Source organism: Oenanthe melanoleuca, chromosome 3 (assembly GCF_029582105.1).
Source record: "Oenanthe melanoleuca isolate GR-GAL-2019-014 chromosome 3, OMel1.0, whole genome shotgun sequence".
NCBI lineage: Eukaryota > Metazoa > Chordata > Aves > Passeriformes > Muscicapidae > Oenanthe > Oenanthe melanoleuca.
In genome coordinates this window covers 84,593,066-84,609,426 of record NC_079336.1, presented here as the reverse complement: position 1 = coordinate 84,609,426, position 16,361 = coordinate 84,593,066, and the positions used below count along the sequence as shown (strand labels likewise).

Here is a 16,361-nt window from a genome sequence, read left to right as displayed (position 1 = left end):
AAATATTGATTTTAATTGGAATGAAGTGCTGCAACATTATGCATAAAGCTTTAGTGAAGTGGCAATTTACCTAAGGGGTTTACTGATTGAAAAGCTCTCAAACCTGAAATCACTAGAGAGGTAGAAAGAAAAAAGGGACTCTCTGGGGTGGGGGTGGAGGGTAGCCTGGTAAAACAAATCCCTCTCTACAAATCTGAAGCAGATGTTAGTGTAGAGGGAAGTCAATTCAGCAAGGTACAATCAGCTTTACAAAAATTATTCTGTTAAAAGAGAACGGGCTCTTGAAAGAGCTAAATGTGTTTCTGTTCATTTGCTGTACTAAGGAATCTTCAAGGAGACTGGTGTTGCAATTACAACTAATCCTCCCCAAAAAATTAACTGTGTTGAAGGCTTTGTAATTTCCCTAGGTACAATTTAGCTGTCACTTACTTTAAAATTTACTCAAACATGCGTTCCGAACAGCACTAACTTCACATGTCAAGTGCTTTCCAGCCAATTGAGTCTAAACTGGAAGTCGGTGTTAAACAACTGAATGATTAGACAAGATAGCTCATTTCCCTGCTCTTTTGTTCAGAATAAAATGCCACATTTACATTATCAGACTCAACAGGATTTTCTGACAGAGGGAGAAAAAACCCTAGTGAACACTGTCCATAGCAAGCACATGAAGCCTGTCATTTACCAATCATCCTTCAAAAAGCAATAGCCATGAATGTAACTTAATTACGACCCAATGATCCTTGACGAAAAATCATCTTATCACTGTCCTGTCCCCATAGGGCAAATGAGACACTTTTGTCCTTTGGCACTGATGATGCTAAATTCCTAATTGCAATAATGGAGTAAGAGAGCCAAACATCTCTAATTTCATTGCAACACGTAAGGAGTTTTAATACAATATTTGAAATAAAGCCGCTAAAAAAACTGGAAAAAAAACCTCTCCCCGCTAGAGATATGTGCCCCCCACTAAAAACAGCATTTAATTTACAGATATACCTGTTTTTAAAAGTGCATATAAAAGTCAAATAACTTGTAAGTGCTACAGAATGACCTCAAAAATAATCACAGGTGATTTTAACTCCATGAAAACAACAGAAAGAAAATTGTCAAGACACTGCATTAATGCTCTGTCTACTACAACAGAAACTAATCAAAATGAGTTTATATGAGATTAATGACAAATGAGTACACAGTGCTCTACTGGACAATGCTGTTTTAAAATGCACCAATTCATTTTAAAGAGAAATGATCTAATTATAGCCTTTTTATCATTTTAGATACAGGTATTAACGGCTTGTGTTCCCTGACTTTAAACTACAAAATAATTTACTCATATGGTCTGTAACAAAATGCTTTCATAGTTTACCTGCAAATTTTCTTCCCACTGCTTAGGAGCACTTCTTGTATCAGGAATTAGTAAATTTCAAATCTGAAGATTTTTTTGTTTGTTTCTTTTCTCAAAGGTGAGTTGGTAGAGAACTTAAGCCAAAACTACAATCCTTAACAACTTTAATAATTTCTACATGGTGTAGGTATCACAAGTTTTTCTAATTATCAGCAGCTGGAAGTACTAGTTCAAAAGTAGGACATTTTAAGACAAAGTACAAGTTCTTTATATCCTTGCAGATTTTTATCACACAATCCAAGGAAGGTTTAACACATTATATGACAGATCAAGACTATGTGGACTGTCTCAATTTTTAATTGCATTTTCCCACCTTAAGAAACTGTTCAAGGTCATAAATACAAATTAGATGATTCAATGCAGGGGGGTAGTTCCCTTACTCAGTGTCAGAAAAACCACAAGGTAAGTATGACCTCTTTCTCTAGTTATTTCAGTTAAAAGTTTTCCAGAATATTAAAGGCAAAATTTTACTACAATGCTAGCTTTTGAAAAGTTATGCTATCCATCATCAACATTTTTTTCTTTTCTGTGCTCTGTTAAAAGTTTTTAACTTGCACTAGCACCTAACAAAGAATATTCAGGACTGGAAGAAAAGGGTAGATGAAAACCATTTATACCTATATTTGCTGAAATCTTCAAGAATGAACCACAGATTCCTTTACAAGCAATTAAAAAGTTTGAAATAAAACAACTAGTACAACCACTGCTGTGGAACATTTAAAAATATCCCAGAGCTTATTTCAGAGGAATGCTGATGACCTGCAGCTAGATGACAACATTTAAGCATGATACTTGAGCTGTAGGATGGCAAATAATAAGCACTATTACTGAAAGAAATGACTAACACTTACTTCAGTCACTCATAATTTTCAAAATACTCTTAGCATATCTAAGAAAAACAAATCCCAAACCACAACACCTCCCCCTCGCTAAATGACAAAACACCCCAGTGAAAATGCAGTTATTCCTCCTGAGCAAAAAAAAAAAATAAAAAAATTCACCTTCCAAATTCTGTCTACCACCAGAGAAGATGCAGTCTCTCCCCACATAAGGTGGTAAAAAAACCCTTAAGAAATTAGCTTACTTTACTTTTTATTTATATATATGAAATATATTATCATCTCTACAGGTGAGGACCAATGACTTCTAGCCATAAAATTCCACAGTCTGGAACTACTTCCTCCTTCATGAATCCAGTCTCATCAAAAATCCCTTTAATAATAAAAAAAATCCATCTTTTTATAAAGTTTTCCCAAAAATTTATAATCCAAAAAAATGTGGAATCAAATTAAAATAACACTCATTACTGTCCCCCTTTCCATCTGTACATGATCACATCTGTATCTACATCATCATACACTACATCTCAAGTGAAAAGAGCCCAAGTAGCACCAGGTACAACTTGCATGTCAAGGTGCATAAAGCAATTATGTAAAATGCAGCTACTCTTATGCGCACTGCAAAGCGTATCAGATATTTTTCCAACACATTAGTTACATATGATTGCAGTTAAATTACTTTCATAAACATCTGCCTGGCTTGTGATGCAACCAAGGAAGAGTCACTGACTGAGAAGATGTACACAATATTCTTAACTGTTGACCAGTTCACTACAACACTGTTTTTAAAAGAGAATGTACAGAGATACCTCTTTTTCAACAATTTTCAATACAGGAATGTAATAATAAAAAGATTGTTCATATGGTAAATGAAAAGGGACTCTTGCCTCAATTTCAGAAGGAAATTGTTATATAATTCATATGTATGTTAATTGAAATACCCTACATCTCATAATGAAAATGTATGCAAAAGAATAATGCACATGGAATTAAAGAGACTTCTCACCAGAATTCCTGTACAAATTTCCTTTTCTCTAATAAATGGTATTAAAAGTATATATAGGCAAAACCCCTCAAACATAACAAACCAGACATTGAATTTTAAACATAGCAGCCTACTGGCAATGGTATCAAATTATTTGCATTATATGAATTAAAAATACTTCAGTGTTCAACAACCACCCTGCAACTCACCTGAAATATACTGGAAGGCACAGCAAAATAATGCTGCTTTGATGTGAAAACATGTTCCACTTAACCACAAGAGCTGAGACTGCACCTATCATGCTCTGAATAGCTATCTTGTCAAACAGACTTTAGAACAAACTAATTCACAAGCATATTCCAACATATAGCCACTTCATCTCTGATGTGCCCATAAAGCACAGCTGCTGCTCCCAGAGATCATGACATTATGTCTAGCTGATGAAAAGAGACTTAGCTAAATTAAGGAAACATTATTTGTTCATTATTGCTCCAAGATCACTTCAGTAATTGCACGTGTGTGAGCACTTCCAGACACGTACGTGCAGCTGTGAATTGAGTACACAGGTCACAAAACACAAATAAATATCATAACTTGTTTCATCTGAAGCCCAAGCATAGCTTACTTTTCAAGGTGAACTGTAATCAGAGGGGCATGAATGGCAGCAGTTTGCACCAACCCCAGGTTTGCAATGGTCTCATGTAACCGATTCACTGTTTCAACATCACCTCGCGTGGCAGCGGCATTAAGAATGCGGAGAAAAGATGCAACTGTTCTGCCTGAGATAGGAACATCCTTCTCTTTCATCTCCGTTAGAATGTTAATAGCATCTACAATGAAACAACACAAAAGACCCTTAGGTAATTTCATGTAGGGAAAACAAACTGCTATTAAAACAGCATTTCAAACCCAGCAGGAATGTAAATTCTGGTGTATAATGCCGATTTCAAGTTAATTACTACTTGCATTTCTAAACGAGACTACAATTATAAATCCACAATAGCATGGTTTTATCATTTTGCTGCAACTTTGACTACAAATTATAGATAGGAACTGTGTGCCCACTCTGCACCATATAACCCTGTACAGTCTGCCCTATAGCTGCAAGATTCTACTAAATGGATGCTTTTATCGTTCAATGCTAACATCTGCTAAATCACTCCATTGTTTCTTCAGCAGATGGCTTGTCACGAGGCCAGATAATAAAGATATGTTTACACTGTATATACAGCCAGACTAATGGTCTGATACCGATAGGGCCTGTTTGCTGTGTCGATACTAATTAGCCAAGGAGAGCCAATGAAAGCTTTCTAACAGACTGCATGTTAAAACATTAGGTTCATTAAGCTTCATTAGTAAGGCGGAAACAAACATTTTTGTATATGGAATAAGTGCATTTTTATAATGTTCTTAATTATTGCATAGACAGAATTTTTTGACCACTTTATGTTTGGCTACGTTTCTGAATTATTTTATTTTCTGAGGGACATTTATGGTCTTAAAACCAAGCTCATATTTTCACACTGCTTAACATAATGATCCGATTTATTATGACTTGGACAGCTTTGTTTATTACTTTTCCAACAGTAAACTTAATAAGAGGCCAAGACAAATTTCAAAGGAAGAAATTACATGAAAAAACAGTATTAGTTTTTTTGTTTTATTTTACAATGTTTTAAATAAAACCATTACATTTTGTGTCTAGGCTTAGACCATGTTTTATAGCATTAGTGTAGTTGTTACTCTACAAAATCACAGAACTCAATATTCAGAATCACTTTTAAAGCTAATGACAGTCTAAGGTTTTTTAAAGATCAAACCATGTAAACCACAGAATTATTAGACTAAATTACAAAAATGAAAGAGCTAACAGCTTAATGCAAACATCTAGAAATCTGAAAATAGGCAGTTTGTAGAACATTCATTAAAAAGCCAAAATTTCTAGGCAGTTTACAGACTGAATATAAAATTCAATAGCAAACACAAAAAAGAATAGTAATAGAAAAATATATACTTTATGAAAAGTTAAATTATTTTTTTGCAGTACTTGGCTCTTATGATAAGGTTATGTTTATGGGTTTTATGTTCAGCCTTCAGACCTTCTTAAGCAAAAACAAAGCCATTAGTCTAGGCACATACGCAATTTGTGCCATAAGTCATGATCTTCAAACTCAATCCAAACAGCAATGCTAATAAAAACTAGCTGCAGAAATGCAAAAAGCACTGAGCTGTGCAAATGTAAATGACAAGCTTGCCAATCCATTAAAACTAATGGCCTGCACTGTCCAAGCATCTCTGGTTGAATTCACATGCAAATTTGTATGCAAAATGTTCAAGCACTTTTCAGGACATGATATACCATTAATATCAACTCACATTTTTATTCTTGAGGCAAGATACCTTTATTATATAGCAGAAACACACAATGAAAGCAAATGGATTACCTTCTAGTCTACCATGCTTTTCTAAGGCTTCTATCAGCGCTACGTACTTTCCACTGTCAAGAGCAACAGGTGAATTCCTGGGGAAGCTGGAAATTAAAGCATGAAGAATTTTATCAACAGAGGCTCACATTTTACAGCTTCACGTTAAAAATTTATTTTTAAAACTACATAAGACAACAACAGCACTAAGAGCTAAAAATTATAGTTAAGTCTAAAAGGAGAAATCGAATAGAATTGAAAAGATGCATCATTAGAACACAATTTAAAAATATGATCTATGCACCTTCCCACCCTCAAAAACCAAAGGTTATGTTTCTGAGAAAGAGTCAAATGGTTTAATTAATTATTTGGTAGCTATTGCATATAATAGGGTATTTTTCAGAAACCTGGAAAGAGAACAGTGCAGATGACTGGAACAGGGCTATATTCTTTTTGGCAGAGAGATTCCAACTATTCACCTAAGTTAAAAGGTACTATCTTGAAGTTTCTGCTATGCATTGTTTCTTTTCTCTGGAAGTACGAAAAGTTAACTCCTCCACTTCTGTTTCTTTGTATAACAATCCAAAGAGACACTTTGCAATACCAGGCTGTGCTTGAGGCAGATCAGTAAAAATGCCTTACCGCAGTGAAACTCCAGCAGAAGACTGAATTTCACTTCATGCAAGCTCACTCTGGGGTCTGTGTGAGAGCAGAAGTGCAGCCAAAGCTAATACACAATCCTTATTTTTAGAGTGGTAAAATTCTTCATATTCACAGCTCAATCATTTCACATCATTTCTAACACTTGCAGGGTGTAATGAGCACCTGCCTACCAACCTACTGTAAAACCTAAGCAAATACTTTGTGGGTGTATGTGAGAGAGGGAACCTGAAAGTCACATATAACTTGTTTTCAATTTACTATAGCATCAGACCAAAAGGAGACTTTGAGGGAAAAAGGAAAGGGGCAAATAGAAGGATCATCTCTAAGAATTTGCTCCTGGCTAGGTCATGCATGGCACGTTTTAGTAGCGAGCTAACTTTTACAGCCAAGATAAAAAGAACTGAATATAAAAATTTAAAATAGAATGCTTGTTGACAGTCTTAAAGTAATGTTACTCAAACACTGCTACTCTAAAAACAATACAGGTGTCCTGCACTCTAAACACATCCTAGGTGCTTTGTAACACACAATACAGGTACCAATCTTTACCTGTAAATTAAGCCTAAATTAAATTTAGACACCATGCATGTTTAGAATAAAACAAATCTTACGTAGCAATCTGCCTTTTTCCAGCTAAAAATTTAAAAAAATATTACTGACCACACAAAGTAGCTGCTCTAATGTTTGATTACACAAAGCAAAATTTTTGTTTCCAAAAACCCCACCCATAACTGTTTTAAATGCACATACATTGCTGGGGAAAACTAATTAAAAATGGATGAGGGGGTTAATACTCAACCTACTTAATTCAACAAGGTCTGTGTATCAGCATAAATCTCTGTGACATGTTTCAGTGCCGGTGTACTTACACTTTTTCTTTCAGGTTCATTGCCTCTTCTACATTATCATGTCGACAGCACAAATTTATTAAGGCTGCATAGCCACCGACAACCATGTCCGGTTCGTATTTGGCTTTCACTTCAAGGGCTTTTTGCATATTCTAAAAAAGGAACAAAGCAAAGATGTGAACTAGAGGAAAAGTCAATCTGACATTATGAATCTTATACATTCAGGGTGCAGTTAAATGACTGCTTTAGTGCTTTTAGTAGTGTAGGATCACATATGAAAACACAGTGCTGTAATGCCTGAGCAAATTTTAAGAGTGAAAGCTGTTTTGCAAACATTATTTTTGTAGAATACCTTTTACATTAATTTGAGAATAGACTTCTAAAAATTTTCTTACTTTACATGAATATTTTCTGCAATTTTTAAACTAAGAGACTTTTAATCCTGAGACCATGAACATGATTAATCCATATTCTAGAACAGTTCTTATTTATTTGCAATTCATAACCATTTTCACCTGGTACACTGCCAAACACATAACAAAACTACTTTCTAAAGAATAAGAAACTACTTCATGATTCCATAGAAAGCTTATTTTTCTATAAATTCTTATTTATACGTTTGACCACTTTGAACTTGCAATGTTGTCTGCATGTAAGCTTGTTTCATATGCAAAATTGTAGATACACAGCTGAGATACACAACTCTTCCTAAATTGTGTTTGTAGCAACAGAGAATATTGTGCAATCATCTGCACAACTGCTACTGTTCCTATATATCCAGCTTTATAGGCAGGATCATACTGAACAAGAAACAGAACAAAAGTGTGGTGATACCCCACAAATTACAGACACACACTAAATGAATGTAAACTACAGCTGGACGCCTGCCGAATGAAGGCAAGAGACCCTTTATCTCAGAAGAGCTTTCCTCCTGCAGGAAAATGGAATTTCAATCCCTGCATTAACAACCTAGTAATATTTGAATTGCAAATGACTAGTGCATGTATCAGTTGCTTGACAATCTAGATATAAGAGACCGGAGCCATGGCTTGAAAGGACATTTGGCATGTATGATAAACCTATCACAGCTGTTACTATCATTCACTTTGCAGATTATTGTAAACAAACTTCAGCAACCCCAAAACATGCCATTCAAGGTGTTGCTGAAATTAGTTAACCTTTTGATTTAATTGCTTTTTGCACTTATGTTTGATTTATAAGCATCAAACCATGAAACCTGAAGCACTGCACTTGTCTTTGCTTAACTATGTCTTTCCATAACAGTCATTTATGTCCCTTTAAAAATATAGCTATGTGTTTCCAATTATCTCTACGTTGCTTAAGATACCTCTTCTTCACAAAGAGCATGTATGAGTTGTTTCAAGACATCTGTAATAGGCTGGTTTTCAGCTTTTCGCTTTTCTAGTTTCTTCTCCAAAGCAGACGCGTCAGATTTAGCACTCTAAATGGAGGTAACAGAAAGAATGTCAATTGCAAAAACACCCTTCCCTGAACAACTTGTCGGATCACTTTAATAAAAGACAGACAAAATAATCCTCTTCTTTCATACTCGAAGAAATTTTTTAATAATTTAAGGTGCTTTTATCTGTTTAAATAGTAGATACTAATTGAAGACTTGAGTCAGAATACAGTAAAAAAAACCTCCCAGCATTAAGTTGTATATCTACAAAGGTCAACATTACTATTTCGCTCACACTAAGTTCTTTGTGTTCAGGGAAGTAGGGAACAGAAGCCTGTTTCCTTTTCCATCTCCACTTTGCTCAGATCAGAAATGTAAAGACTTGACACTTGACCATTAGAAGCAGTATGGATTTATATGGCTCCTGCCACTCAAGTGGATCACTGTAATTTACAAGCATGAATTAAGCCTCACACCGCTACTGTTAACTAACTAGAACTTTCAAAAAAATATCTAAGAGACAGGGAAACTGAGGCATGAAACCTCAGCCAACTCCAAGGTCAAGTATCAGGTCTATGTGAAAATCTGGACAGCCTTTACTCCTACTCTGGAAAGTAACCTCTGAACTTCAAATAGTAGATTTAAATAACGTTAATATACTTCCATGACCTGAAAGCTAGTGATTACACTTCATCTAAACCCCATATCCAAACAGTATTATTACAGTAAGAACAAGCGTAGCTATCTGCGAATTTACTTACTTCTGAAATGTCTGTAGACAGGGATTTTTTGTTACACAGTAACCTTGCATCCTGAAATTCAGTAAGACAAAAATATCACTTATCTCCCCAAAGTTCAATCTCTAAGTAAGCATATCATGCCAAAAAGGTTCAAGGTAATTATATAATAGCAATGGTAAAAAAAGCTGTGTTCTGCAGCATTATTAAACTGACTTGAAACAGCACTTATTAAATGTATCCTTTCCACATTAAACATGAAACCAGCTACAACAGTGAAAAATCATAGAAAGGTTAAAAGGCTTACATATAATCACTGCATGAAGATATTTCTTTTGCAAAGGAGAATATATATTCTGAGATATTTTAGATTCAAAGTAATTGCTATAGAACCACAGACCTTAATTAATTCAGGAACTTGAGTGGAGTCCAGCAGTCTGCAAATGCCGTTGTAGTGGCTTGTAGGGATAACTATATTCTGTACCAAGAGGTGGGGAAAAAAATTATATGAGTTTTGAAACACAACCAAACTGAAATTTGTCTAACAGAAATTATCTCAGACGTAATTCAAGTCTCCAGCTCTTGCATGTCATTGAGAAGTGGTCTGGTTGTACTTAAAAGCAGCAATTTCAAACCTAATAGATACATGTCAGGCAGGACAGGCATTATGTAGCAAAAAATGAAATGGTACCATCTTCTTCAGCTGATGGAAGTATTGTCTCAAACGCTCCTCCTTGGCCTGTACCTCTGAGTCACTCATGCTGTCAATCAAGTGATAAAGAAAATAGCCAACAGCTTCTGTGGAAAAAAACAAGAGAAAGCATTCCACTAAAATTACTGAGACTGTCATGTTATCAAGATTAATTTATAAGAAATCATTTTGGTGTGAGATGTCACCCTGATGAGAGGCTCTGAAATGGCAACAATGATCACTGAGGCATAGAGATTATGTGGTTTGGGAGCACATATCTAACTGGTGAGTGAAAGGAATATTAATTATTTTCAGACCTAGTGACAGCTTTTCAGTACAGAATCTTACTTCAATCTATTTTTTTCCACTACTGTGTGACAGAAGTGGTACTGCCCAAGGCCTTCCCCCCCTTTCCTGCCTGCTACCCCAAATAGTTGCCACAAATATTTTGTCATTGCTCAAAAGAAAAAACAGATTTCTAACACTTTGCATATTTATTCTGTACATTTTACCCATTATATTCTATTCCCAAGCTACATTAAGTATTACAATATTAATATAACAGCATACAAAAATATTTTAACCATTAGAGCAAGAAGAAACTGACTATTAGCCAATGAAAGTCAAGATGAACACATTTCATCAAATTATGCTAAGTTTCTTATCTATGCAGTGCAAAAATTTGTGGGGTCTACCTCTTCCCAAAACGGGAAGAGCATCAAGTATCTTCTCAAAGATTAGCTGTCTCCTTGCCCCTCTGCTCCTGTGTTTAAACAAAAACACATTATGTAAAAAAATATACTTATTTCAAGGCAGAAGATTTGGGATATTAAGTACTGTTTTGCCTCACAAAATCAGTACCTTTACTACTAAAGGTAATACCAGGTTGAAAAACTGCCTTTTTTTCCCCCCAAGTATTTAAGCACTGATACTGTATTCCTTCTAAATCTTTGTTTTGATCTATAAATTTAGAAAAATAAATCATTATCAGCAAGATTTGTTTATAATTCTAAAAAAAAATATATCTCGTGTATCTCACAGAATATGCTCTGATTATTTGAATCAGGATTTTACCCAACATGTTTTCAAATTTCACTTTCAAAAAGAAGCAATCAGTGTTTACTGTTGTAATCCCTCAAACCCATCATTACACAGAAGAACGGATTTGTGGATAAGTTACAATCATAGAAATTGAAACTCTACCAGTTGGTCCTGGAGGCGTCAGGCAATAACGTTCATCCTTGTACAACAGTTCTGTTATCTGGTAAGACAGAATAATCGTACATTGCAGCCAAAAGAAGCAAGCAAGGACAAATAGTATCTGAAATTGAATTCTCAAAATAATAAAGCATCTCTCTGTTAAACTATTATTCTTTACCACATCATAGTCATTCCCTAAGAAACACAAAGGAGTTTTTTGGCAAATAATAGGGTTTTCTTGAAAAAATATTGCCAATAGAAATGCTTTCTGAGGTATAGCATTAAGAGAGAGAACTCTCTAGTATTCTGTTTATATATCATTCTACAGGAAGTTAGCTATCCTAAGACACTGCTTAAAGCATGCCACTCCTGAAGATGCTACAATTATGTTCCAATTTACAGAAAGGCTGAGATTGTCCTAAAAAGCTTCTTATTTTTTATATCTGAAAAAAGAAGAAAAGAAAAGGAATAACATTTATCATGCTCTGCTAGAATTAAGGTAACTACTACAGCTAGTTGTAAATAAGTGCAATTTCAAATGCGTTCATAAAAATTAATTACAATTAACTACATTTGGCACTCATTTGATCCATATGATGCAAACCAAAAAAATATATAGATTTTACTTCCTCTGAAAGAAAAGAAGACCCCATATCTTACCTACAAATACTTTTACCTAAACAGCATCACTTTAAAAATAATTTGACTGTTCTTAAGGAAATTAAATCATTTTTATTAATTAAATCTTCAGTTAAAAAAAGAAATTGTGTTTCAATAATTTTTGTTTTATCTCCGATGATTCTAGAATGCAATCTCAGAGAAGTCAGGAGATGTATTCTCTGCCACTTAAAGCATTTAAAACTCCCAAAGTGCTGTGTTTTAAGTAATGACAAAAGAAAAGGAACCTGCATCTTCAATTATTGATGAAAATGGATAAATACAGAAAATACCAAATGTGCAACCGAATTTCTTATCTATTACTTTTCTACCAACACCATGGACAGTGTTCACAATTAAACTACAGCTTTTTTCTCCCCTTTTCCTGTCATCTTCCTAAGACAAATCGATACACTGCAATAAAATCCAAGGAAGTCATAACAGTTCTTTTGAATCAAATATCAGAATGCTAAAAGGGATGAATTACAGAAAAAAATGTGCAATATTATTTCTGTTTCTAGATGTCCGTTTATTTCCCAAGTTAGCATTTCTTATTTTACAAGTTCAATGCATGTATTTACTCTTAAACTTAGTGAAGATGACAAAATTTATTTTTCTTCCATTGTGATGAAGAGCAGAATTAACCCTAGATATTACTTCACATGTAGACCACCATTACTTCAGCTCTCTGTCAATTCAAAATTATTATATATAAGAGATCCCCTTTTTTCTTTCCCTGCTCTCCCTTTTTTTGAATGCAAGAAAAGAGAGAAGCAGGAGACAAAAACATCCTCTCACCAGAATCATCACATAACAGTAAAAGGTAGTAAAATGCAAAAACGTCCTGCACTGATTTTATGCAAATCATTGATCAGTGGCTTTCCAAATCTCAATTTCCATTTAATTCCAAGATTTCTTTGTGAAATCTTAAATGTACTTTTACTAATCAGCAGTTACAGTACTGAGGAATAACAACAAAAAGCACAGTGCATCCCTTCCCAAATTCTGAAACCACATCCAAAGCAGTATCTGCCAACATCTCCTCTATTCTAATACCGTAATGACCAAGTTATATTGCAGGGTCTTTCTAATGAAGCCCTAATGCAGAGTCAGAAAAATGATCAGAAATTTCCCTTTGAGTTCATCCAGTTAATTTCTTTCATGTGGCTTTGACTTAGATGATTTAAGTCATATAACAGAAATTTTGAAAAATTAAGTCTGCTTCACTAGTTTATTAGTACCAGTGTGAGGAGAGGAAGAAAGTTTAGGAAGGGCAGCAAAGTGAATTGATGCCAGATGGCACAACCACAGCAGACTTTGTTCCAGAAGCTACAACCACTTTCAGCTATAACTACATTGATCTAGAAATTGCAATAGAGTAAGCTAAATGATATGGTAACACCACACTTGATTTTTCACTATTTTGCTTAACTGTCTGATTTGAAAACTTAGTTTGATACACTTGTCTGATCTGCCACTGACAGAAGTCTTGCTCAAATTAATCAGGTCTCCAATTTTCATTCTCAGAATTCAGATTTACAATAATGTACCATAAACATGCAATGCCTAAAGAATCTTGATTTTATTTATCACCACTTACCTTGCTCCATAGCTGTACATCATCCGAGCTGAAGAGGGCAGCAAAGGATAACAAATTAAAAGCAACAAAATTATTTCAATTTTGTAGCTCTCTCTAATACAATACAGAAGATTAACACTGAGGATCTTATTTAGATGAAATTAAAATACAATAATTGCCACATACTGTTTAAATTAATTTTGTATAGAATAACTTTAGGACTTTTTACTATACTCGATATGGTCATAATTTCTGCTAAAAATTTAAATAATGCAATATTATTTTGATCACTTATGACTGGAAAGTGTTTTAGTTTTGGTCTTGGTTCAATTTTTTAACACATCTTATTTTTTTAAACCTATCCTTGTTTTTTTGTTTTAGACTTCTCTATTTAGCATTTCAAGAAAATATGCTTCACTCAAACAAGCTGCACTTTACATAGAAAACACTTGTGCTACATGGAATTTGCTAATAAAAATTCTATCTGTCCTGCACATTAGACTTTCAATATACAAAGAAAACTACAGGCAGCTATTAAAGGATTTATACTATGCAAAAGAGAGTAATCAAATCTCTTAAGGTATGTTCATTATAGTGAGAGAAACATGTAATATTTTAAAATGTAGAAAACAAAACATAGAATTTCTCCTATCATAGACTGAAACAGAACTTGAGGAATACCATTTCTCTGTACATCATTAGGTTACAACCAAAAATCATGTCAACCACTTCACTGAAATATAAAACCCCCGACATCTTCATGTTAACCAGCTGTCTCAAGTATTAAAAAACTGATGTTTCCCTGTAATTCACAGAACTCCAAAATTCTTAAAAGAAGCTATAACTTTTCAAGAACTGTAACTTTTCAACAGCCATAAAACAGCATTAACATAGGCAAGGGGAAGAGAACAAAAACTTACTACACAATTTTATCTTCCTGTATTTCTCATTAGAGCAAAATAAGATGTCAGTCTGAACAGATGCACAAGAACTTAAATGCATTTATAGAAGTTTAGGTTTTTATTTAGGAAGTTCAAGCCTATGAAGCATTTGTTCTTTCTGTGCAACTGCCACTTGTATTTGAAAATGAATCAAATGCAGGTCCACACAGAGTGAAAAGAAAATGCCATCTGTGAGGTTAGTTAAGCTTTGTTGGGTGAACTCACTCCACCACTGACAGGATGACAATGAACTGCAGATATCAAATGCATCAATTTCCTAAAGTACTTGACTCTGAAATAGTAATGGTACATCAGGCAAATAGAATGGTAATACTTTGAAGCAGTTTCTAGAGAAGAGCAGTTTCAACAGAAATCCATAAACTAGTCTGCCACAGACATTGTTCATGTGTCCCTGGCATCCCTACCCTGTACTTTTGTACTCCAATCCTGAACTTTTTTCATTTGAACACTCAAGACCTGCATTTAGCCATAAAATTTTGCTGCAGTCTTTACAAAACCTACAAATCTTCTTTCTTCTACTGTACCCTCAAGTTTCATGCTCAGGCTAGCTAGTTCTAGCCATTATGTTCAAAACAGAAAATGCAACATGAGTGGGTATGCTTTCAGAAATAATGTAAGGGTAAAATCTGAGCACAGGCGACCTTAAACACAGTGTCTGAAACCAGGCAGCAAGAAAGGCAAGCAAAAGTATAACATGGAACAGATAAAGAAAACTTATGCCCCACTTAAAAGTGGCAAGGAAAGCTGAAGTAAAAAGGGGGAAATAAACTACCACTATCCCATCCCCAACAAAATCACATCCAAAGACCCTTACCCCTAATTTCCATCAGAATTTGAAGTTTTTAGCCCAGATGTCCAATAACTGTTGTAATAAGACCAGCAGGAACTGTTTCCACTATAAGAAGGGTAACTGTTTCACTTGAGCACAATATAATTTTTAGCAACTAGTTCGCTAAATGATGACATTTTAGAGATACTTCAAACCACATTCTGCACACCTGCAGTTTCCCAGCGGCAGGGATATTTCAGGCTAGCCTTGGTTGTGTGTGGTAAACATCAGCATGGTTTGCTTTCTAGTGAAAGTCCTACTACAGTTGGATATTCATCTACACTTATAGAGAGAAAATGTTTTTGAAAATCTATTATTTTAATACATCTGAAACAGATGATTCTGGGGCTCACTATTTAAAGGAATAGCAATATACTCCTACTGGATCTAAAATTTCACTTATCCTGTAGATGCCAAGAGCAGCTAGGGCCTAGCTAACAAACCAAATTTCAACACTGGTCTGCTTTTCCTTCTCCTCTTCCCATGATACAACAGGACCAGCTAGATAGAACATGCAATTTACTAGGAAATTATTTTGGTCATGTTCACCTGTTATGTTTTACTAATATCCAACCGAAACACAATTCTAATTCGCACTCCTTACAAAATCCCAGGAAATAAGAAAATCAGCCTTCAAACCCCGGTCCTGAGTAATATTAGGTGACTTCTCTTGCTCCCTGTGCTGTAGGCATGCTGAAAAAAAATCCCCATAATTTCCAGTCCTAAATGTTTGACTGGGGCAAGCACTGCATGACAGAAGTGCTTCCTAATTCACATATATTTGCATAAGCTTAGGACAACCTTACAAATTCACAAGGAACAGGACCATATGACTGTGAACACAAAGTTCTGGCAATGTAGCTCAGAACCAGGTGTTACATGTGAGTGTTCAGGAGCCATATTAACCCAGAGGGCACAAAAGTTCGCAGATGTGGCAGAATATGCCAGGCTCCTACTGGTATTTCATGTTCATCAAGAACCCTATTTCTTTACTAGTTAATACCAATAATCTTTAGGGAATTTTTAAATTAGCACAGCTATTTATAAAAGAAGTGAATAAAGATAAACCCCCAAATGTATGTTGCCCTAAGTTTATATACTAGCAAATAGCACAGAACAAAGA

At 34.7% G+C, this 16,361-nt stretch overlaps 1 protein-coding gene across 1 annotated transcript in view; it reads right to left on the bottom strand.

Moving 5' to 3' along the window:
* LRPPRC (leucine rich pentatricopeptide repeat containing) overlaps positions 1-16,361 on the bottom strand; it is an 84,523-nt gene that overhangs the window by 41,263 nt on the left and 26,899 nt on the right. Inside the window, exons 15-23 of the mRNA XM_056487330.1 lie at positions 13,469-13,496; positions 11,215-11,272; positions 10,012-10,118; positions 9,721-9,798; positions 9,345-9,395; positions 8,512-8,625; positions 7,185-7,315; positions 5,674-5,759; positions 3,855-4,059 (exon numbers count right to left, since the gene is read on the bottom strand). Of these exons, the coding sequence (XP_056343305.1) occupies positions 3,855-4,059; positions 5,674-5,759; positions 7,185-7,315; positions 8,512-8,625; positions 9,345-9,395; positions 9,721-9,798; positions 10,012-10,118; positions 11,215-11,272; positions 13,469-13,496 (858 nt within the window). The remainder of the gene's footprint in view (positions 1-3,854; positions 4,060-5,673; positions 5,760-7,184; positions 7,316-8,511; positions 8,626-9,344; positions 9,396-9,720; positions 9,799-10,011; positions 10,119-11,214; positions 11,273-13,468; positions 13,497-16,361) is intronic.